Below are 25,437 nucleotides of genomic sequence, written 5' to 3'. Positions count from 1 at the left end.
ATTATGATGCCTTAGGATTAGATTTTTAAACCAATTACATATGCCCAAGAGCCAGATAATATAAATTTATAATAGTACTGTTAATTTTCATATAATACAGTACACTACTTATAAATTCTTGACAATGTTCATATAAAGGAATAAAATGTATGTAGAATCAACAATGGCCTCAAAGTTGTCATTCTTCAAAGGTATCACACTCATATTTTATCTACACTTCGTATTTTGGCATTTCTTGGTGTTCATGGTACATATAAATAATAATAAGTATATCACTGTATTATTTTGTGGGGAGGATAGCTAAAAAATCAGCTCAAATTTGCGCGGAAAATAGGTGTGCGGAATCGTAATTGCTGAATAATTGCATTGGTTATATGATTTGGTCAAAAGCCTATTTTTTGGCAAAATCTGTACGGAAATTGGCCCTGATTAACCGAAATGCGCGGACAGATTTCTAGGCCAAATTTTTGCGAGGAAGATATTCTCTGCGGAGGCCTTTACTATACAGTCTGGCATGGTATAATACTGCCATCACTTCCTCGTGTGGCAATCAACTGTTTGTGGCCTCTCAATATGACTAAAGCTACTAATTATCAAACCAGATTAAAATGAGGTGAAAATGATGTGCATAAACAATATTGTATCTGTTTATGTTTTTAAATGTAAATTTTCTACAGTACAGATGGCATTGGCCTCTGTCGATCCTCATTAAATATTAATAAGTATTTATGAATTACCTTTGACCTAGGGATGCCAAATGCATAATAATAAGAGGATAATTTAGTCAAAGGAGAAAGGAATGGGTTTAATTTACCTTTATAATAATATATATTTTGAAGTAAGGACTTGATACCCTTGCTATTGTTTTTCAAGGATATTTGGTTGAAGCCAGTAAGGGCCAATAAAAAAAATTATTACTTTATCACCCTCGTACAACTACATGTATGGTTGGTACTCAAAAAAAAGAATGAAGAAAATTATGAGAAAAAAAAATTTGAAAAAAATTATTTTAGTTTTTCAATTTTGTACAATTATATAGTTAGTGGATATTGTTTGTATTATCTTAATCATATTTTACTTTGAATATCGGTGCACCAGCAAACAACCCAAGGGTGATATTTGGCTTTATCAAAATAGATAATAAAAAAAATGCCTTCCTCATCACTTTTTCAGCCTAGATAGGGTGAATCCCTCATCACTTTTCCAGCCTAGATAGGGTAATAAACTAGAATATAAAAATAAAATATTTTTACAGGGCTTAATCCAGAGGTGAGTTTACCCTGAGCATTACTTATTAAATGACTGTGACCATGTGAAAAGAGAGTTATGTTAGATGGTAACAGACTTGCTCATCTTCTTTAAATATTCCAGACACAAATTCACCTCTATCTAAGTAAAATATTGACCTTTATTATTGACCTCATCATACACTACAGAAAGACTATAATAAAATTGTTTGTACAATACTTTACAGAAATGACTCACTCTACAGTATGCAAGCAACTGTAGCTAGAGTGCAAAGAGCTGACAATACTACTACAGTGTTTGGGTAATTATTTGCATGTATTTTAATAGTAAAACAATAAAACTTGATATCTTATCATCAGGCTGGACTTCTTGGGCAAGGGGGAAAAATAAACTAAATACACTAAAATAATGCTTATCAGATATGGATTTATCTCTGGAACTGTAGCTTTGTAATGAAGATAATTACAAAAAGGGACTGTCAAACTTGTATGATTTAGGTGGTGGTATCAGTGTTAATTCATTTTGAAAAATGTGTCCTAAATTGGCAATTTGTTGAAAACCCTCTAAAAAATGGAACAAAAATGGCCAATACAGTATTGGATTGGCGATGCAATTCTGCCTGTAGGTATACTAGTACTAGTAATTGATTATGTTTGTGTCAAGAAGTGACCTGCCAAATGTAGAAACAGGCTTAATTCCTTTTGTTAGGCCAAATGCAGTTCACCTTCCAATTTTAGACGACCACCCTTGGGACAAGAAAATTTAGGGGGGGTCTCAGGGTTTGCTCTCTAATTAGAGGGTTAGCTTTGTGATAAAAGATGGAAGTTTTTTATTTGGTATATTGATGATGATAATGAAATATAGACATAATAAGAAGCTTCTTTATAGTTAATTACAGTAAACAATGACTAAAACTGTGTAAATTACTATATTTTCCTTGCTAGTTGGGATTTTACAGTTACTGAGTTAAATTCAAATATAAAAATAAGATACAAGCATAATTCTAAAAATAGCCTTGCATTGAATCTGGGAAAAGTCAAATCAGGTGATTACTGTGTTATGGTTTGTTTTGTAGTATGTAGGAAGTAAACATGTATGGCACCATTATTACAGGCAGATGACATTGATCAGGTGTGTATTTAGGTCAAATATTCATTCTATATCTTGCTAAGCCTCATTGTTATTTTTTACCTTATGTAATCATTGTCCTATTTACTGAATTTGAGAGTCTGGTACTGTAACACCAATACAGTGATACCTAGATAATTGCTCATGCACAGAAATTGCTTTATTTTTTTACTTAAAAAATTAACTGATTTCCATGTAAATATATACATTGTAACATGTACAGTATGAGGCCTAAATTATTGAATAAATTCACTGGATCCAAAAGAACATTTGGAACACACAGTATGAGGCCTAGATCATGATTGAAAGAAAGGTAAATAATAATACAGTAGTAGACCTATTGTTTTTATTACTGATCAGTAATTTAAGATCCCTAAATTCTGTGTTCATAAAAAGTTCACTCTAATTAATTACCATTAGTGTATGGTATACAGTATGTATTCTACTCGAGGGTTTCTTTTGTGAGAGTTGCAAGTTGGAAAATGTGCGTCACAAGTTGGAATATGCGAGTTGCAATTTCCAGCTGGCAACTTGCATTTACCAGCTCGCAACTCGCATTTTCCAACTTGCAAATCGCATCTTCCAACTTGCAACTCACATTTTCCAACTCACAACTCACACTGAAGTAACACTCATTCTACTCAAATTACTACTCAAATAGTATGTTTATATGATACGAACGTCTACAATGATAATTATTGAATGCTTGTATTAATTAATATGCATTATCAAACAAGAAATAAACCAAAGTTATCTGCCATTAAATACTGTTCAAATTATATTCGTATTTGGACTTGTAGTATACAATAGTTTTATTTACTTAGCAAGTCACTCGTTGGACAAGAATGAGGTGTAAAAAAAATTTTAAAAATGTACATATCAACATTGCAATTACAGTAATCAACATTTTATTTAAAATAAACAATTAAAGAAACCCAATAATTATTGAATGTGAATTCTTACAAGAATTGTAGTCATTGGTGGTGTTGGTTGTTTTTGTGGTCATGCTATTATGAACTTTGACACTATCTAGTATGATGCAATTTTTGTAATAATTAATGCTTTTTTTTTGTTCAAATTTGTATTTTTTTGTAATCTGATGTAATTATTCTTAATTTGTTGCAATTAATTTACTGTGTAGTATTTTGATAGATTTTTCATACCAATTAATGAAAAAAAAATTAAAAAAGAAAAATTACCAGGTCAGTCTTACTATCATCGAGGTCTGGTTACAACATTAATGCACTGTTCCTAAATATTATAACTACTATTAGGTCTTAGTACAGTATGTTTGTCTGCTCCAATGAACTTAGCAATCTACCTTATGAGACTTACTGTAGGCCTAATTAAATTCAATAGTTGACATGCTTTGTTTTATATTAAAAAAATAATCCCGGCAACAAAGTGTCGATCCAACTGTACCCAGCCGCATTGTTTGCCGTAATTTCACATGTTTGACGGTTACCACGTCTACCACGATGAATGTGTATGTCACTGATTCATGTGCACTCATTTATTTCTTTTTTGTCCATTTACACATTATATATCAATTATAACTAAAAGTGAAAAACTTAAAATACAAAATGAAAACAAAGTAAAGAAATAAAACATAAATCAGGTTTCGTAAATTTTTAATAATCTTCCTGCCCCAGACCATGCTCTCATAATAAAACACTTGAATGGTCATAACATAACATAACATAACTTTATTGAACATACACTTTTAAATCAGTGGCACACGTTCTTAAGAGACGGTGCGTTCACACATTTATAATACAAAATGAAAAATATACAAAAATAAAGGAAATCAAAACAGCATATAAAACTTGATTTAAAAAAAAAGAAAGACGATTCACGATATCAACTTTAACCTTTGAATGTGTACCGAGCAACTGTGTCATGCCGGCCCACGACGTTTGCTATGACTCAACTGGGCCTAGGCTGTTAAGTTAGCGATGAATAGCAGGGCAGTGCAGTATTTTGTTACAATTAACGTAACCACGGAAACATAATTGTATTCTTCTTGTCTTTATCAATTTAGCTTGTCTATTGTGTTTAGGTAAACTAATTATTTTGTTACAATCTGTAAACTGTTGAAATAATAGTGGTGGTCGGGAACCTGTAAATTCTGGTCGGAAATGTTGAGTGCTGGACGGGCCCGACCAGCGTGGTGACATCCCTGTACTCGGCTGAAATGTGATTAAGTCATTTTTTGTGACTTAAGATCGGTGGCACACATAACAAAAATAGTGGTGCATCCAAAACAACAGTTTTTACAGACAATGAAGTTAAACTTATAAATAGGCAAATAATGAAACATAATTTAGAAATATGTTTAACTTAACGCTAAACAAAACGGAGAAAGTGAACTAACAAATTGATAAAGATTCAAACAGGCCAATAAAAATCAAAAGCCTGTGTATCAAACAAAAGCAACAAAAAAATGAGACTATTCAGTGTATTTTTAAGAGAGGCCAAGGAATATGATGTGCATCCTAATTTAAGGATTGTTGATAGTGAATTCAGACTTCTGTTAAAAAAATTTGTTCTTGATTCATGTTTAATCATTAATGAATAATTCTAGCTTAGAACTTTTTAATCACTCGGTGTTCATATTGTTGTTCAGTTGGATTGTATTCCTACTTCCTTCTTTAGTACTTGAATTTATAAATATTTAATACTTCCTTAAAGGGACATAACTACTGAAAGTTGTATGGATGAGAGGGTGTGGTGTAGACCTATCCTTATAAACATTGTGGATGGTGATCAAAAGCTGGAGAGATGGCCAGGAGAAAATTAATTTACCCTGGGGCTTCACCTTTTTAAGGCTTTACATTTAAGACCTCACCATACAAATTTTAGAGGGTGAAAATTGACTTACAATAAGGTACAAAGATCAACAGATTAAGTTGAATGTCCACATTTATATGACTTGCTCCAGGGCCTAAAATGTTAGCATTGGCCCTGTAAGTGGTTATTTTTACAGAGTACATACCAATTCTAGTATTAGTATTAAATAGACATTTCTCAATTATGAAAAACCCAAAATATGTGGACTCTTTTTCAAACAAGGTTTGTAGCAAAGACATCTGGGAGTGGGATTCTGGAATATGGTACAGAATTCTGCAGTTTGCTTATTGTCAAAATGATATTTTTGATTCCAAAAAAGTGTACATCATGTTCAGAACACTGTTGCTACTGTCATTATATTTGTTAAAAATATGGATTGTTAAAAATATGGATATAATTAAAACAATAGTGAAGAGATGGGTGTAGGTTGTTTAGTAGACCTAAATCACTCTGATGCATTGTCTACTTTTAACTGTCTCGTGCTACTTGTACAGTAGTGTTGATGTTATAATGAGCTACTGTAGTAATAATGGCAGTGGAGAGCAATGAGAAAAGTTCCATTCATGTAGGCAAATTTACAATGAAATTATGTGTTGATTTGTATTTCATTGTAATAAATATTATAACGACATAAATAATGAAGATATCAATGATTTAATATTAAATTAATAATGATTGTATGAGGTCAAATGATGGACAGTAGCATAATACTTGAATGAACACAGACTGGTTTTTCCCAATACAGCCTTGTACAATGTATGCATCCAACTTTAGGAAGTCTTTGAGTTCATGAGACTAGGGCAGGAAATCCATAATAGAAATTTTTTTTATATACTCTACAACTTGAAGCTTTAAAGGTCTTAAAAAATTCAAAGACAATAATTTTGTTTGCTTACTACTGTTTCCTCATAAGTTACTAGTTTTTCATATCTGATCCATGCCTTTATAAGTGTATTTGAAATTTTCATGCAATAATAATTATCTTTTTCAAGTAAATGTTTTCTAAATGTCTCATTTGTTTTTGATACAATCAAGACCTTGCTGTTATTAGGTATTGTTCATGTCAGCGTTTCCCGTATGGCCAACAGTAAAAATATGATTTAGCTGATAAATCCTTATAATCTTGTGACTATTATTGTTTCCGTTAAAAGGTACCTTTTAAAATGGATTAGAATAACCATTGACCTGATAATTCTCCTAGACAGCCTTCAAAATATGAAAGTAAGACTAATAGTACCTGTACTCACTATGGTTTATTTTTTTAGTCATAATTGCCATAAACTTGGAGGAGTTGATTACAAATTGCTATAATACATTCCTTTGCATTATGCTAAAATTACAGCTTTATGTAGTAGGGTATATTTAATTCAGATTGGAGTTGTACAGCTTAGTGGTTAAGAATCTTCATTCTAATCACATGGTCCTAGGTTCAATTCCTGTGATAGGAATTTTTTTCTCACAATTAAAATATCTCCACTACCTAAACCTCAATTTGTGAGATATTTCTGCTGTTGGACACTAATAAAAAAAAGGATATAGAAATAGAAGAAGATATTTACATTGGAGGAAAAAATACTAGAAAATAAGGGAAGTGTAAAAATGTAATAAAGATTATTTTTTAAATGGTGAGAATTTAAAAGCTCTGTACAGTACAGGCGGAACGTAAATTAAACAGTGTGTTTTTTTCAATTTTTGTAGTTCACATTACAGACATAAACATTCAAGGTTAATCTGTATCATGTTTTTTCCTTTTTTTTGGCAGACCTGTACCTTCAATGTAATGTTCTAGTCATCTACACATCATGTCACAAGAGCATCAAGAAGAACAATTAGACTCTCTTACCCAGGAGTTATCAAAAGATAGTACCCACCAGTGTCTGGCTAGTCTCCTTGATCCAAGAGGCAGTTTTGCATTCCTATTGCAAAACTGTCTTCTTAATTATAAAGATGGTGAGTGAACAATTTGTCATTTAATGTTTCAAAAATAATTTCTTCTGTGACATACTGTAGGTGTTGAACTTTTACCACTTTTATGCCTGTGTCTCTTTTTTTTGGACAGCCAGGCACTTTGAGATGAGTCATCTGAGGTAGAGTGTTAATGTATATCAATGGAATGTTAGTTTCATTATTTTGTATTACTGTTTATTGTTACGAATATTAAATTCTTTTATCAGATTCCAGAACATAGACAATTAAGAGCTTCCCAGTTCACGGTATTCATTACAGTCTGCTATACTGAAGCTTCTACAACGGCACATTTTTATGTTTCTGTCAGACTCAAATGTTTGATCATACTTGTTTTTAACATCTGATGCTTAATATTTTTAGAATAGCATCTAATATTTCAAATACATCTGATCAAACACGTTTTGCTTCCATGTAGGTACTGTAGGGCATTGACTTTACTTATTTCTTAGTGTCTTGCTGATTTTATCTGTACTGCAGGACTTCCATGCTTCAGAAAACAGTCCTAGGCCTTGTTTTACTAAGGCATAAGCGCATAAGTAACTGCATAATCATGCACGGATACTGAATATGTAAGTGTTATGACCTCAAGAATTGATTGGGGTTATGTACAAGCGTTTAACATCATTCTGACTTCGATGACGCAGGTAATACGTGTAGAATTTCTTAAGAGGACTTTTCCTAAAACACCATCCTTGGAATTTATACACACATGTTTTTCAAGAAAACATGTAGGAGTGGGTAGTTCTTGAAAGTGATATTCACCATTAAATTCACTTTCTGTGACATTTTATTTGGTAAAATGATATGTCTCCATAAGTGCAGTAGAGTATATTGCACTCTTCCATGAATGTAGAGGTCTTGGGTTCAAATTCCCAATAAATAAATCTTTCCTTTTCTTTTATTCTTCTATTCATTAACATTTTTGTAATCTTATTAGTCCAGAGAATGCAACACAGGGGGAAAATTCTTACCCATGGGATCTAACACAAAGGAAAAGTCTGACACTTAGGGTCTAGCTTAGACCTCCTGGGTCTGACCCAAAGGGACAAGTCAAGGTTCCAACACAAAAAAGTCCAACTCATCTATAAAATCTGATCCTAATGCTAATTTTAAAATGTAAATTCATTTTATTGGTAAAAAATATACTGTTTTTATGTTATTAATATTTTATGTTTGGGTGTATTTTCAATAATAAAAATATTAATAATAATTTGTTAAACTGATGATTAATGCATATTATTTAAACAGCATTTAGTAATAAACATTGATATGAGTGATATTGGAAGATGAGTGGATTATACAATACATATTATCCCTACAAGTAATAAATGACACAGGAAGGAAGGTGGAAAACCTTTGGTAGGTAAACTTGTTTTATAAGAAAACCATAAAATGTTCACAATTACCGTATCAAATGCATTCATGAATAATTTATTTGATTGGATTTTTCTTGTTGAAATGAAAGCATTTTGCATTTGCAATATGTTATTGTTCATTATCTAGACCATTGACATTAGTTGTACTTTGTAATGTTAGATGATTGATGTCAATATGCAGTAAACGTGAAATGAAATGATTAGTTTGGTAAGTCCAACAATGTGCGGTACATTGCCGTTTATAGGATGCTTAATGGGACGTCCATCCATCCTTCCATGTATATGTACTGTAATTTGTAGTGTGCTTATGACGGTCCTCTTTCTGAAAAACATATTGGCAGAGGACCTCATTGTGGTATATGCGTCAGTGTGCGTCATTGATACAATCAAGTTATGTGTTATTTATTCGTCTGATTTTATTTATTTTATATATTTTGTACTAGCAAATTGTACTGTTTTTATGTTATAGGATATAAAATTTATAGTATAATAAAATACATAAGGATGAGAAAACACTGACCACGTCAGTCAGTGTTTTTTGTACCAGCTAAGTTTTAGGATAGCTGGTGTACAGTACTTCCTTTGACATGTGGGCAATTCCATGGTAACAGAATTACAAATCACAACATTTTTTTACTTATTTTCACAATCCCAGAAAATTAGGGCGTGCATTGGATAATAACTATTATAGATGTAAGTAATACATACACCCTGCCAATATCAAACAGTGGTAAAAAAAACTAACAATATTTTGAAATTTCGAATCCAGATCTAGATCCAGGTATTAAATTTTAATGCTAAATATAAACTCTTAATATTCTATAGTAGAAGGAGTGACTGCCTTTACACAGAAATAGAAGTTACTCATTACATATAAAAGTGTTAGCTCTTTTTTGACTAACTTAAACTGTCTCTTAGGTAGAGAATGCTCGGACTGACTTTAACTTGTTCCTTCAATGCTAGAGTTGTCTATCTGACATCACTGTAGAGTTCAACTTAACTAGTTTCTTACATAAGATTCAGCCAGCATTTTATGCTAGCTTCATCAGCTGAAGACTATTTTAAATATGTTTACCTACTGTAAACGGCTGCACCTATTATTATAGTTGTTAAGGAAAGTAGACAGTGGAATAGATATAATAGGGAAATTAATGAAAGATGCATATATCATAGAACCTGTGTGTCTAAATCTGCCAGCACAAATGCGAGAAAAAGCATTGCTTCCAAATCCGTTAGTTCCTATTTTTTTGTTTTCGGAAGTAAATGACTGCTAAAATGTTAACAGTTTGTGTATATGTATGCATTATTATCTCCTGTAGTTTAACTATGGCTTGTTTTAACTATGGCTTGTTTTCTGAGTGTGTTTGTGTATGAACATGGCCACATTATTATTTTTTTAAACAGAAGAATATATAATATTGCATTGAGTCTGATGTTTGACAAATTCTTTTTTCCAAACTGTAATTTAACAAAAAACTTGCAAAATATAAACATAATTATACTTTTTTATGCATGGATTGAAAAGGACCAATTTGTACTGTTGTACTTCAATGTCATGGTGTTTATTCGACCATTCAAGCCTTTTGTCGCCATATCTGCATGATGCCCCCAACTTACATGTCAAATGAACAATAGTTCTATTGATATTAATATTTGTGTGTGGGTCCAATTGCATTGTGAATGAAAGTACAGTATTTCTACAACTCCCTATCCGAACCTCATAACAGATTCTGGCTTTAGAGACCACTTGATGTTGAATGAGGACAAGTATTGTATTAAAGTAGGAATCAGAGTATATTTATTTATCCAAAACAGAAATTGCTTCGCTCATATACACAGTGTAAACATTTAAATTCAGGTAAATTAAAATATATAAAATAAAATAAGACATAGTTTACTATTCAACCAGTAAAAAAACTTTACTGTACAGTAAGGTTATATAAATAGTAAAATTTAACAGCTACAAAAGCTTCCTCACCAACAAGAAGTTATGTAGACAGTTGAAATTATGCCGGTAGAACAGTTTGTTTACAGAGCATTTTCATGGGTGCACCCCAACCCAGGCATGTTCTGCGACAGTCTTAGTAGTGCTAATCCATTATAAGTAGGGGTACAAAACAGTAGGCCTACTGTAGTTTTCTAATTAATTAGAATCATTTGCCAATTCAAGTCCTGGCTGCTCTTTAATCATAATCAGGAAGTTTGAATCTTAGTTGAGAGTGCTAGATAAAAAATATTTATTAAAACATTAATATTATTATAAATTGCCAATATTTTAGAACAATTATTCAAATTTTGGTGTGGGTCACAGTCTTTCTTATTATAATATCGTTTTATGATAATAAAATGTTTGAGTCAGAATCATAGATTATAATGTAATATAATAGAAAATTTGCAAATCTTCTGAAATGCTTATTTAATACATGCATGAACCATTCACGAACCATTCACTCCCAGGAGATACAGATTTATGAAACATAAATTGCTTTCAATCAGCACTCCTGTCTGAATAATTTGTCATCAACATCAGTTGCAATACTGTATTATAATGTGCAAAATCGTATATTGAATGTTATAATTAATAGTTTTTGCAATATATTTTACAAACAGCTGAATCAGGATTTACTTCATTCACTTAACTTTTGTTTAATTACCATTTGACGTTAACTCTTTCACTTACAAGTTTCATAAACAAATTTTCAATTTTTTTAGTGACAAATATTATTTTATATCATTTTTTTCTATAAGAGTATAAAATAATGTTTGATAGTAAATGAAAGATAATAATTTTTTCCCTAAATAAGCTACTATTTAGTCTTAATTAGTTTAATTAATTTTTATAATTAATATTGATGAATAATTTTGAAAAAAAAAAAAAAATACCTAGTCAACAGCTAGAATAAAAAAATTCATCTCCACATTAGCACATATTATTCCTTTACAAAATAAAACTACATTTGTATTTATTTGATCATTAAACTTTTGAAGAAAAAAAAATAAAATTTCACACCCCAAGGGTGGGGGGGCCTAGCCAAGTCCCCTAGGCCTACGAGCTGCTTCAGTCATCTTCTCTGCACTGCGGAGCCTAGTGTGATAAGCCTAACTTACCTCGCAACGTAAAATTCATAAATCATTATATCCACCTAGCGCCCGTTCAAGGTGTGCGAAAACCGCACATAGTATTTTTAAATAATCCAGTTGGTGTCAAAAAGAAATATGAAAAGTTAAGATAATACAGTATTATAACCCATCATTTTGTTCACTGTCACCGATCTTAACGTGAGGATTGCGCAGGTCACCGGAAAACTGGAGGTTCAGGAGTTCAATGATCATGTCAGAGTTCATTTTAATTTTTTGTAAACAACTACTTAGATGGGGCAGGCAGAATTGAAAGCCACATAGTTTTTTTCAGCCACAAAAAAATTAATTTTACATGGAAATATGTGGATGTAATAACCAAAACTGGTACAGTATGTATATTAAATATATATATATTTATTGTCGGAAAGTGTTGGAATATTTACTTTTTGAAAATAAAGTGTATTTTTAGACGATTTTATTCACCAGTGATGTTTTTTATTTGTAATATCAAAATTACATATTAAGCTAAATCAAAATAATGTTTACATTACGCAAGATTTTAAAACACTAAAAAGTCAAAGACCTGTAAACAACAGATGATGAAGAGTGGTATTAAAGCAAAGTGTTTTTAACACAAAAAAATAGAATACGCACAAAAGAAATAAGTTTTTTTTTTATTGTAATATCAAAATTACATATTAAGCTGAATCAAAATAATGTTTACACAAAATTTTAAAACACTTAAAAGTCAAATAAACAAAGACCTGTAAACAACAGATGATGAGTGGTATAAAGCAAAGTGTTTTTAACAAAAAAAAATAGCATACACACAAAAGAAGTAAAATTGTATCCGGTAAAAATTATTGTTACATGATTCTATTAAAAAGGAAGCCCAGGGCTTCAATTTGAGGTTTACAGTATGTGGCCATACATCAGTTTTTTGTCAAAGAAAAAGTGAGTCTGAAGAGCTTTATACAGTACTTGCCACACAAAATGTAGAGGTGCTCACAATTTCCCTTGTGTATTCATACCAGTGTTGATTAGCTCTGTCCACACTCAAATTTTGTTTGATGAAAACAATGCAGCAAGCCTAAATGTAGTCATAATGGCATCACATTACTATATGGGAATACATCAGGATTTTTGTCTAAAGAAATTTTCTTTATACTTGGCACACAATATGTAGAGGTACACAATTTCCCTTTTGTATTCATTACCAGAGTTCTTAAGCCTTCTAGACCATGAAATCATGTGACATGCCTAAATATGTTGATAACAATAAACATCATATGATAGCAATAGGCACATCATGACTATACATGAACATACATCAGTTTTTTGTCAACAAATTTTGATTCTGGACAGAGCTTTGTACTTGCCACACAATATTTAGTGTACAAAATTTCCTTCTTTATTCATTACTAGTGTTCATTATTATAAAATCCAGATTTTTTTTAGATAAAGTCTTAAATATCATATTACATTATATTATAGATACCTACCACTTTTACTGTAGCATTATCAAATTACATAGCATAATGTTTAGATGTTATTGAATTCTAAATTATTCAGACCATATTGCATAGTGCAGTACCTATTAAGAATCATACATTTGTATTACTGTACATTGTAGTGTTATGTCATTCCTTAAATAACATATAGTACAGTATAATGCTGAATACTTCATATACTGTACATCTTCATACATACAGTACGTTTGTTTAGGTATTCGATTCTTTATTTTGAACCCTTCTACATAAGTGGCAAATCTCATTTGCTGTTGGTGTGGGTATTGAAAAAGGAAGTACATTGAACATATATCAATTGGAATGTTAGAATTAATTACTTGATATTTCCTTTCTATTTTTATTTCTTTTTTCTTACTTCTTACATTGATTTGGGACACAATCTAAAATTCCATGTCATTGAGAAAAGACCAGCAAATTTACTTAGTTCACCCTAAATGGTGTATACATTTATTTATTCGGTAGAAGGTGTAAAGGTCAGAAAGCTAAGTTTCATGAGTTTTAATTTACTGAATTCCATCCACAGTTGGAACTAACATACCACAGCCATTAGCTCTATACTAAGGACACCATTTATTGTCAGCTTTCATACTATGACATTTCAAGTTTAATGCAGAAGTGACTATTTCATTTAGAACCAAACTTGGATATTTTAAGGCGAGAAATTGATGTTTCCACTAGTGTGCTTGTAAAACCCTTTATAATACAAGTACTATACCGGTATTACGTTTTATAGATGATTGTCATTGGGCTGTAACAACAGGTTTTTCTAGCCACAGATTGTAAGAGGAATGCTAGAGTTGAATACAGTGTTTTGGTGGTTAAGATGCTTGACTTCCAATCCCAGGGTCCTGGGTTCAATTCCTGTCAGTGCTGCAGGATTTTATCTCATGACCAAAACCACTTCACTCACTAAACTCATATTTAGATTTAGTTTGTGTAAAACATCTTGTGTGTGTGTGTTGTAATATATTCGCTATTGAGTCTTTAGTGCATGATTTGTGTGCCTAAATCAATAATATAATAATAATAAAGAGGGACCCACACTAAGGTTTTTAACCTGTTTTTGCAGGCCGCAACAACATTGTTTTCGATATTCAATATTGTTGGTATTTTGTTATCAAAGTTTGTTTATTTTGTTGGAAATGTACAGGTGGTATAATTTAAAACACAAATACTGTATAAAGAGAGCTCTGAACGAAAAGAAACATTCTAGAGTCTAGTCTAATTGTCTCAGTATGATGGATGGTTATTTATTGTCATACTAATTTATCAAATTATACAAATATCTTCTTAATTATTGTCACTTAGCTTTTATTAAATTATAAATTTACATAAAAATTATTATCTTATAAATTTACATTGTTAAATATTTAACAATTCTATAATTCTATTACTTTATCGATTATTAATTTTAATTTGTTTTTCCATTACATTACCCAAAGTATAAAATTATGCATTAATATTTTGATTTTGTTCATGATTGCCTCGTTGTCCTCCCTCTCACCATGTCACCGATTTCTATGAACCTACCTTGCTTTTGTCTTCGATATCCTGTCAAATTTTAGTTCATTGTATTTTTATTATATAAATTAGTTTGTACATGTTGCCTTCTCTGGCTTGCTGTCTCGGTGTACAGCAATTTCTATCTCTAATTTTGGATTTGCAAATAAGACGTTTTGTAAATTGTTGTACAAATGTATTCAGCTATAAACATCTGCTACTTAAGACCTGGAAAAGATGTCGGTGATAAATGTTTTCAAGTCACTGACCAGCTAAATTAATTACTGCTGAGATTAATTGATTGATTAATATTGATTAAATTTTATACTAAAGTTAGAGTTAGCAAAATTCATCATTCAGTATTATCATAATTACAGTAAGAATTAATTTAAGGATTAAATATTCTGTCATGTACTTTTTTATATTGTACATAATTGTACATAAGTTATGATCTAACAGTAGATTGATGAGAGGAGAGCTGACCTTTCACATTGTGTGGGCAGTATCCTAGTGCAGTGATTTAGCATATCCAGGAACATGTGATTTGTAATAATATAAGATATAGCATTCATATCTTCTACTGTATGAATAATGTGTATTGTAAAATTTCAACAAGATGTGATTGTGTAGTAATGTTTTATGAAACCAGCATTTCTTCTAATACTATCTAATGATGTATTACGCTAAAATCATGCTTTAATTCTGATAAGGAAATTAATTGATTGATTGATTGGTTTATAAGTCGATGATTTCTAGATAAGGTGAAAATATACTTGATTGATTCATTCTACAGAAGTTAGACAAAAATTGATTGAATGCTGTTTGTGGTTGTTGTTTATTCGATTCTCTGCTGTAGACCTCAGGTTGGTTGGTGTGGAGTAAGATACTTGCCTTTTAATCCCATTGTCCAGGTTGGAAAGATTTTAAAATTATTCCATATAAATATTAAAGCCATACTATACTATGCATATTAACACATTCTTGAATAATTAATTATGTTTAGTCAATTTTATTTTATTTTATTTTTCTGGCAGAATACAGGCCAGGTCATTGTTGTTTTTTATTACGAGTTTCTATGAAGTCAGACAACCTATTAAAAATTGTCATTAGTAAACTCCTATCAATAATAATTTAATCACTAATGCGAAATAGTAATTTAGCTTATCCATGTAAATTGGTCAGCAAAGAGGTCAACTTATCTCGTAGATGGTAGTTCAACCAGTGGTCAGCAAAGGTCACTTATTTTGTGTGAATATCACTTTATTTTTGCAGGTGTAAAAATAACTTCACCGACTTCTACACAATTTTTCATGATCAATAGGGAATGTTGAATGTTAAAACCTATTTTGCTTTTATTTTAAATTGTTATTTTGAATATATTGTTGTGGATCCGAAACAAGAAGTCAAGATTTTGACTTACAATATTGTAACTGCAGACATAAAATCAACATGTCTAATAATTTACACAGAAGAGAAATTTACCTTAGGTGGCATCATGAATGCTACTCTAGAAGGCTCAGCAGACTCCAACTGTTCAGGTTCCTCATTCCACACTATTTGGAATGGAAGACTGGCTAATGCAGGGGCGCCGCAGCCTAAAGCCATAATATCGGCACTGGTTCGAACAACGGCATGCTCGCCTATGGTTCTGGTGGTGGAACAAGTCTTCTCGGATAAGTGTGCACTTAAAAGAACCCAGTATATCTTTCGAGACGAGTATGGGGTTAACCCGGTGTACTGGTTCGTACAGCCCCTGTTGTGGACAGGCAAAGAGTAGCTGGTACTGATTGACCGGGTAGCTCAAACATGAAGAGACTCCGGGAAGAAACCCTTAGGGGAGATTGCAAGTTACTGTAAGAGCTGGTCCACACCTCATTTTCATTTATTCATTTCATTTATTCATTTATTTCCACACATCATCAAAGAAAACGTATACGGTACATAGTTCATTGAAACAAGTATTGTGTGGGGGGAGAGTCAGATAAACCAAGGTTTTAAGATCGACCCACCCCTTACAAAACAAAGGAAATAAAATACAAAGACAGTTAAAAAATTATACACGATTCTCAAGCGCTTTGAGACTGTTTCGATATAGAGCACTATATAAATGTAACTGCATTGCAGTGCAAGGAAAGAAGGCCCGCGGGTTTTTGCTGCCATACTGGTTAGGTTGTGGGAGCTCAATTTTGGAGATGTTTGTTCCTTTGGAGAAAAGTAGAGGTTGGTACAGTAACCTCCTATTGTTGGTACTTTAGTTGGAGAAGAGCTGGTATTTAGCTTCCTTTCTCCTGCATGGTATTCCAGTTTACTTGCTCTGCAAGTTGATGACCTGTCTGGCCACAGTATTGGGCCTTCTCAAGGCTAGTTATGTTGGCGTATGAGAATCCCACACAGCAAGCATATTTAAGTCTAGTTTGGACTAGGGCATTGTATGCCGCTTCTATTACATTCTTAGAAGTGACTTGTTGAAGCCCAATTACACTATATCGGCCTGCCTTAACTACGATCGACCAGAACGACCATTCCATTCACGCTACGTTAAAGTATTTTAAATTGGCTCAGTTGCACTGGAAATGTTCACACTTCCTCCTTTGCACCAAGTTTTGCTGGAAATTTTATGGTATAGGATGTGAAACTTGACTGCTACAGTATGAGATCGAACTCACCGACCCAGGTTCGGTTTATGTTCAGATATAAAGATGATTCAATATGGGACCTGAGCCGACTTTAAAGTTGGACTAAATTTAGGTCGGCTTTGGGCTGGTTTAAATTCATACTCAAAATGTAATCTATGATTTGAGGATAAACATTATTATTTGAGTGGAGTTGAATAGCTTGGTGTTTAAGATGCTTGCCTTCCAATCCCAGGGTCCTGGGTTCAATTCCTGCCAGTTGCAGGATTTTTTCTCATGACATAAACAACTCCACTCCCTAAATCTCATATTGAGATTTAGTTTGTGTAAAGTATCGTGTGTGTATGTTTGTCTAGTGTAAGGGATTGTCACCTACAAGTAGGACAGTGATATATATTCGCTATTGGCAATCCTTGGCACATGTGTTGTGTGCCTAAAGAAAGAATAATAATAATAATTATATAATTTCTATCATGGTTTATATAATATTCAAACACTATATAACCCAACAATGGTTATCAGGAGCAAATGAAAAAAGACAACCTTTGGGAGGGGTACGATCCCTTCTGACTGTCTTCTCGAATGGTCACACACCTTTTCAAGCTATCTTTAGGGTCATATTTTATGGACCCATATTTTTCTCTCAATTATTAAAATATTTAAACTACTCTACTCCTCCATCTGATAATGAGACTAATTAATAGGCCATCACAGCAAGAGGCAAGTCACTCACTGTTGGATGAGAACAAAAAGAAACATACTACAATCTCACAAAAACAATGGATTAATACAGTAATAAACTAAATTGATGTGACTGTTGGCTGTTCCTTTCATGCAGTATACCAAATGAAAAGTGTTAATTGATTGTTGTTTAATGTCTTACAGGTTGGCAAAGTGTCTATTTGGATAGCTTCTTGAAATGTAGTTTATGCGACGCAATCAGAAGAATCCACAATGAATTGGAAGCTAAGAGAGAAGAGATTCATTCAATATCAACCCATACAACAGAGATAGAGGTGAGTATAGAGAGGAAGGGAGGTTGTAAATTTAAGAGGTGAACTTGCTAATTTAATTTAAAGTACCTAGGATGCCCAGCTTCAAGCATTCTGTGATAAGCGTTAGGTGTATAATAGTCTGCTGTAACCTCAGGTCAAAGAGCAAAGTGGAGTATTAATAGGTAAGTTACAAAAGAAGGTAGCACCCATAATAGCTTGCAATAGGAGACAAGAAGCCATATTTTAGGTGAAAGTTATTACTTCTTGCTTTAGTAGTGTACAGTACAATATCTTCCATTTTATTTCACACTTCTGCGATCTACATCAATAATTTTCATATGAGCAACATTTATAAAAATATATATTTTTTCGCACAAATTTTGTTTGTGCATGCCTTACAGTGCTGCAACTTCTGTTTGATGCTGAGCCAACAAGTTTGAATGCCCAAACAATTATGCCTGGCATAACTTACTTTATGCTTGGCATTAAAACAAGTCTGAATGTAGCCATAAGAAGAATGCGATGGGCAAATAACCAACATTAGTTCCTCCTCTTATTGATATAATTATGAGACAAAATACCGAATAAACTATGACACACAAATAACTAGATACCAGTATATCATGCAAACTATTAATGTTGATTGTAGATTAGATTAATGTCTGTAAAGGTACAGTTCCATGTTTTTGGTTGGAGATGGGAGGAGGAGGATTTAACCAAATCCAGAAATTAGATCAGAAAATGTACGTTTTCTGATCTGATTTCTGGATTTTGTTGATTATAAATGACTCTTGGCAGATCTATGTTCCTTTCTCCCAGGGTAGGTTTAACAGGTGCAAGTTGGCATTATCATGGGTCTGTCATGCAACAACAACTTCTATAGAAAACATAAAAAAAAGATGTGTTTATTTTGCCAGTCTATAAAAGAGGATTGATTTGTTTGGCAATGTTAATATGCAATAGAAAACAATGGTATCAATTCAGGGATCAACATAAGTCAATTTTACAAGTAATATTATATAGCAAGATACAGGTTGACCTAATGTACTGTACTGTATAGTATAGTACTTTATGGCATTTCTAATTGAAAGTCGTTGAATGTGCATTGTTTTGAACTTTCCAGCAGTGGGTGGCGGGAGGGAGGTAGGATTTTCTTTTTTTTACATGGGTCATCTGTCCTTTCGAGCTGATCATTTAGGACTTCTCTTTATGAGGTGTACAGAGTGGACCAAGTGTAAAAAAAAAATCTTGACCTTTTTGTTACCAGAATTCAACCCAGAGTATTTGTCTTTTTTTTCAATCCCAATGTCTTAGCTTCATTTCTTGAACCAAGAACTTCACTGTTCCAAGTTTTTGACATGGTTATGGCTAGCTTCTAAAGAGAGTCCTACTGTAGGTAATCAGCTTTACTACATGCATCCATTAAACATTTATTTAATACCTTTGTTCTGGCAAATATATCTTCTGCTGTTTATTTTATAAGCAATTGTTTATTTGGCTTTTTCCGTATTTTTAAATATTTTGTAATGTAAACATTTTTGGTTCAACTAATTTTGCTATATTTATACTTAATAAATCAAGGGGCAGTAAATCATTTTGCCATTTATTATTACTGTAGTATGGAACTTACTGAATTATTATGCTTCTTTAGGTGAATCTACTAGCCAGGTTAGAGCAAGTAATAGAACTCGCCGTCTGTTGTCTGAGTAAGCAAGATATAAACCCATTTGTGTTATCAGCGCTCAACCTGATCTTGGATCCAAAAACAAGGTGTGTTGACTTTATCATTTATTATTTTTCAAAGGTTCGCTCAAGCCAAGTGATTAATATTTATCTTATCTATATTATTAGCACCTAAATCCAAGGTATTTTCCATATCTCCTTCGAAGTGACGCTACTCACATTCTCACCGATTGACCAGGGTGACCTATAAAATACCACGGGTATGTTCTGCTACATTAAAATGTGTTAGATCTTGATATAGTTTTTTGAGTGGAAATTAGAATGCTGTCGTAAGTCTCCGATCCATAGCAGGTTAAATCTAGTTGATTCAATTTTGAAGTTCTTTTTTATGACGTTAATATTATTAATATGAAGGTGAAGAATTATAATTGTTAAGCATCATTTTTTAGTTTTCTACAATACAGATCCTCCTAATTCTCTGTCCTTTCAAATCCCAGATTCCTTTCTTACTTCCTATGTCATTCAATTCCTGGATCTGTTGGTTTTATGAGCTGCTTGTAAATTAAGTTGGTAAATTCTACAGAGGTTAATGCCTTCCATTTAAAATTCATTGTATACCTTGTCATCTTGTTTCATAGATCGTCATCATTAAATATTCTTGAACAAATAAATGCGCGTACCAATAAACTGACTTCAACTGCTGTCGTCAAGCTCTGATTTGCTACAGTTAATTAATTCAATCGGAGCAGTTTAAAGATTTTGTGCTTTGCTTATTTGTGCAAATTTATTTTTACTTTAGTATTTTGCAGCCTGTCATGTAGACCTATTATCTCAATCATCAGATCGTAAGAAAGGTCGTTTTTTTATGTTTGTTAATCTGTTGTTTTGCAATACCTGAGTACTGAATGTACCATACTACACTTTTTTTTTTATAAAAACACTGAGGCTGAAATTGCTTAAAAATGAAGAACAAAATAAGAACAAATTGAGGCTGAGGTAAAATGTCAAATGAGGTTTTTATTTAGAAAAACCAAAAAATTATATCTGTACCTTATGTGCAGTAGGTGTGACTATGTAATATCCTCTATAATTCAGTACAGTAGATGTACCTACCTGTCATTTAGAGCCATTTTTACCAGGGCCTTTTTTCTGGGGCCAGTTTTCTGGGGCTTTTTTCAGGGGCCATTTTGTCCGGGGCACTTTTACCTCATTCATTCATTCATTCTTTACTTAGCCTTTTATAAAAATCACATTACCAATTTGCACATACAGTAAAATAAAACCAAAAAAAAAAAAAAAAATTTGCACATACAGTAAAATAAAAAAAAAAAAAAAAAATTCACAATACAGAATAAAACTGAAAATCTAAGGAGGCATGGATTAACAAAAGCAATTAAATTCACTGTAGCTCACAAACTAGTTAATCCATCCTTACAGAAACAGCAATTTAAAATTGGAAGATATAATATATAATAAAAATTTATAATACTTAGGAAGAAAACAGAAGACATTGAGAATGAGACTTTATCATTATTGAAAAACGAAAAAATTAAATTTAAAATTTTAAGATTAAAAAGGGGGAAAAAAAAAATACACAAATTTATAAAAAACCCAAAATAAAATCAATATACATAGGCCTACACCATGTATATATAAATAAATACATAAATACACATAAACACACACACACATACATACAGACATATACAGTCGCACTTATACACACATACCCACATATAAATAAATTACTCCAATACAGAGCTGCTGTACAATAATACTTTTGTATGTTTGATTTGAAAAGTGTGTAAAATAAAGAAAAAAAATAAGAACATTTTGAGCCTGAAATTGGCCAAAAAATAAGAACACTGAGCCTGGGCAAAAATTTACTTGTTCTTATAAAAAAAAAAAGTGTACGTAACTTGCTAGTAATTTGCAATGAAATAGAGTTAAATGAACAAGATAAATTCCATATAAATTTCATATTTCATTAAAGTTTAGTAATTTTTAAAGTGTTAATGTTATGAGGCACTGCAATATAAACATGTTTAAATTCATTTGATTTATTGTTACAGTATACTACATTTTCATCAGTTAACATCTGACATTTTATATCATCCTAATTTAAGACCAAATTAAAGACTTGCAGTCGGAAACAAGTATGTGAAGAAAAATCCAATAAAAATATATTTTGATTATAAAATGAGCATGCTCAGTCCAGCGTACAATGAGAGTGAAATTTTATTGATGGAACCAACTTCAGTCTTTCTGTAATTGCTACGGTAATTTAGCTTCCACTAATACTGTAGCTTCCACTACCAATCTGCTGTCTATTATTAATCAAGTATATATTTTAAATATTATGTTGTTGTTGAAGCATGTGATTTAACCTCAGTTATAGGTCATTTGGATACTGACCTTCACAGAGCTACTGTATACTGTAAGCATACAATTTTTCAATATCAAGAGCAGCTCTTGTCAAAAAGAACTTTTATTTTGTTAAGTGCTTATTCAAGGGGGTGCGTATGAGGAACATTTAAGGTAACATTAAAAACCACATTAAATTCACTTTGATAGTAAGTAAATGCTTAAAAAACTGTTGTCCTCCTCCTTAACGTATTGACTTATGCCAGTTGTTTTTGGCTTTCTTTTGAAGGTTAATTTTTCATACCATTATTAATTTTTGTAGAATTAGGAATTTGTGGTAAAAATTTAATCAAAGTGTTCTTGAGTGTTTTGTAAAAAAGACAACATAATGAAATATATTTTCTTTTTATTAAACCAATAATTAATTTAGCTTTGTCGCTGGCTTTGGTGGTTGCTTTCAGCAAAGTGCGCCGTCTTGCTGACATTTGTTGAAAGATTTGTTTTTCTTCCCCCTCCATACCCCCCCCCCCTGGTTCCTTAATGTAGTAAATAAAATTAAATAACAGTTTAAGAAAATATATTATTAGAATTATTGTTATAAAACCGAATTGTATTTGTTGGAAGATTTTTGCTTGCCCCCTGTATACCTAAATGTTAATAGTTTAAGAAAATATTTTATAATAATTTTTAAGCTTGGTGGTCTAGTGGTTAAGACATCAAGCTAGTTACTAGGGGGTTGTGGGTTTGATTTCCACCCGAATCACTTGCATATTTTTATAAAATAAAATAATTTTTTCAAGGTTCAATAAGTTACCAACTTTCATTCATTAAAACAGATCAAAATAATTAAGTTTTAACAGTTTACCTAATGTTTACATTGAAATTTCTTAAATTAAAATGGCATTATTATATATTACATTACTTACAGAATGTATTTCACTGACCCTGAAAAATACTGAGTTAAGTATGGCCTTTAAAAAATCAAAAGTTTTAACAGTTTACCTAATGTTTACATTGAAATTTCTTAAAATATATTGGCAGCATTATATATTACGTTACTTATACAATGTATTTCACTGGCCCTGAAAAATACTGAGTTAATAGCCTTTAAAAAATCAATAGTATTATAAGCAATGTGAATACAAAATCTATAAATATAATAATTCTAATCTTAAAAATACATTATAAATGAGCATTCCTTTTGACGGTTGATGTTGTATTGAAAAACCAGCTTTTGTTACCTCTTAGAATTATTGTTATAAAACCGAATTGTATTTGTTGGAAGATTTTTGCTTGCCCCCTGTATACCTAAATGTTAATAGTTTAAGAAAATATTTTATAATAATTTTTAAGCTTGGTGGTCTAGTGGTTAAGACATCAAGCTAGTTACTAGGGGGTTGTGGGTTTGATTTCCACCCGAATCACTTGCATATTTTTATAAAATAAAATAATTTTTTTAAGGTTCAATTAAGTTACCAACTTTCATTCATTAAAACAGATCAAAATAATTAAGTTTTAACAGTTTACCTAATGTTTACATTGAAATTTCTTAAATTAAAATGGCAGCATTATATATTACATTACTTACAGAATGTATTTCACTGACCCTGAAAAATACTGAGTTAAGTATAGCCTTTAAAAAATCAATAGTATTATAAGCAATGTGAATACAAAATCTATAAATATAATAATTCTAATTTAAAAAATACATTATAAATGAGCATTCCTTTTGACGGTTGATGTTGTATTGAAAAACCAGCTTTTGTTACCTCTGTTGTGTTGTAAAATTGAATAAACTGAAAAATACTAACTTGCGCTAACACACCAAAAGTAATATTGCAATTAATAAAAATACAAAAGTTAAAATCAAAATTAGGCCTATGGTCCAAAATATTATTAATAAAAACCAGGTTTTACAGTCATGTCCAGTATATTCCCAATATTTTTATCACATTACCGTATTTATTCGAATAAGTGCCCCGCTTTGAATAATTTCCCCCTCCAGAGCCTCATTTGGAATTAATGCCACCCTGAGGCGTTTATTTTTCTTAGAATACACGCCCCCAAATGTAATCAAAGCAACTTAATTCTCAGCACATTCATTCTTTAAATGTTCTATTCTACTAGAGTTACATTTTTTCTGGCCTAGTTGGGATCATTTTGTAATTATTTATTATTATTAATTTCAGTAATTATATGTTGTAGTTCCATATTTACAGTGAAATTAGGGGATGTTTATTTGAGTATACGTATCCATATTACAAAAAAAAAAAGAAAACCTCCCTCAAAAAAAAATGCTTCCCTAGAGTAAATGCCTCTTCAAAACCCGTCTCAACAATAAATATGTATATTGTTTTTTAATTAGTTACTGGAAATTTGAAGGTATGTTAACATTGTTACTATTCTTTTCACTTAACCACTCAATGTCTAATTATGAGGCCATTATGATAATTGATTCCATTACACAGTACATGATAACCTCCGTACAAATTCTGAGCAAATACATTGATTTATTACATGGTGGAACGCAATTCAAAAGAGGCCGCAGTACGATAGAATTTATTATTTTTTTAAAACAAAATCAGCTTTGGTTTTGACCCGATCTAACTAAATTGGAACGTAGTAGTACAAATGATGTTTTAGAAATTTAAAGTTGACAGCATATGGTAGTTTCTATCTGTTTGTAGTCTGTCTAATTAGAAATGTAGGTTTCGTTTGTTCATGTTTTAAAATTAATCAATTCTCCAATTTTTTCTTCTGCTATTTTATTTAGTATAAATATTGATTATGGTGGTAATAATACAAATTTGTATTATTATCATATATATATATACCGTATATATATATATATACATATATATATATATATATATATATACATATACAGTGTCAGCGAGAGGTCGCAGGTTCAAATCTTGTTGGAGGCATTTTATTACACAATGACTTTTTATAGGACTTTATTCATTGAAAAGCTGTAGGGTAGCCTACGATGTTCCATCATGTCCTTATTAAACACTGTATATGTACTTTTGATGATATACATTATATTTATTCAACAGTGTTAACAGCTAACTTCCTTCAA

The 25,437-nt window shown here is 31.5% G+C and overlaps 1 protein-coding gene across 1 annotated transcript; it reads left to right on the top strand.

The window, feature by feature from the left end:
- Positions 1–6,988: 6,988 nt before the first annotated feature.
- LOC117104840 lies at positions 6,989–21,217 on the top strand. Its single transcript, XM_033245677.1, has 3 exons — positions 6,989–7,176; positions 18,199–18,329; positions 19,960–21,217. The coding sequence occupies exons 1-3, from the start codon at positions 7,029–7,031 to the stop codon at positions 20,164–20,166; spliced, it is 486 nt and encodes a 161-aa protein (XP_033101568.1). The 5' UTR covers positions 6,989–7,028; the 3' UTR covers positions 20,167–21,217.
- The last annotated feature ends 4,220 nt before the right edge of the window (positions 21,218–25,437 follow it).

Source organism: Anneissia japonica, unplaced genomic scaffold, assembly GCF_011630105.1.
Source record: "Anneissia japonica isolate Jap-2015-1 unplaced genomic scaffold, ASM1163010v1 scaffold287834_len5846547_cov211, whole genome shotgun sequence".
Lineage (NCBI taxonomy): Eukaryota > Metazoa > Echinodermata > Crinoidea > Comatulida > Comatulidae > Anneissia > Anneissia japonica.
The sequence above is the reverse complement of the archived record's forward strand: the minus strand, read 5'-3'. Positions and strand labels throughout refer to the sequence as shown.

Bases quoted from the DNA above. Each gene is read 5' to 3' on its own strand.
- LOC117104840 (XM_033245677.1), top strand. From the start codon at position 7,029: ATGTCACAAGAGCATCAAGAAGAACAATTAGACTCTCTTACCCAGGAG. The intron at 7,177-18,198 runs GTGAGTGAACAA...AATGTCTTACAG, and splicing joins TCTTCTTAATTATAAAGATG to GTTGGCAAAGTGTCTATTTG. The intron at 18,330-19,959 runs GTGAGTATAGAG...ATGCTTCTTTAG, and splicing joins CCCATACAACAGAGATAGAG to GTGAATCTACTAGCCAGGTT.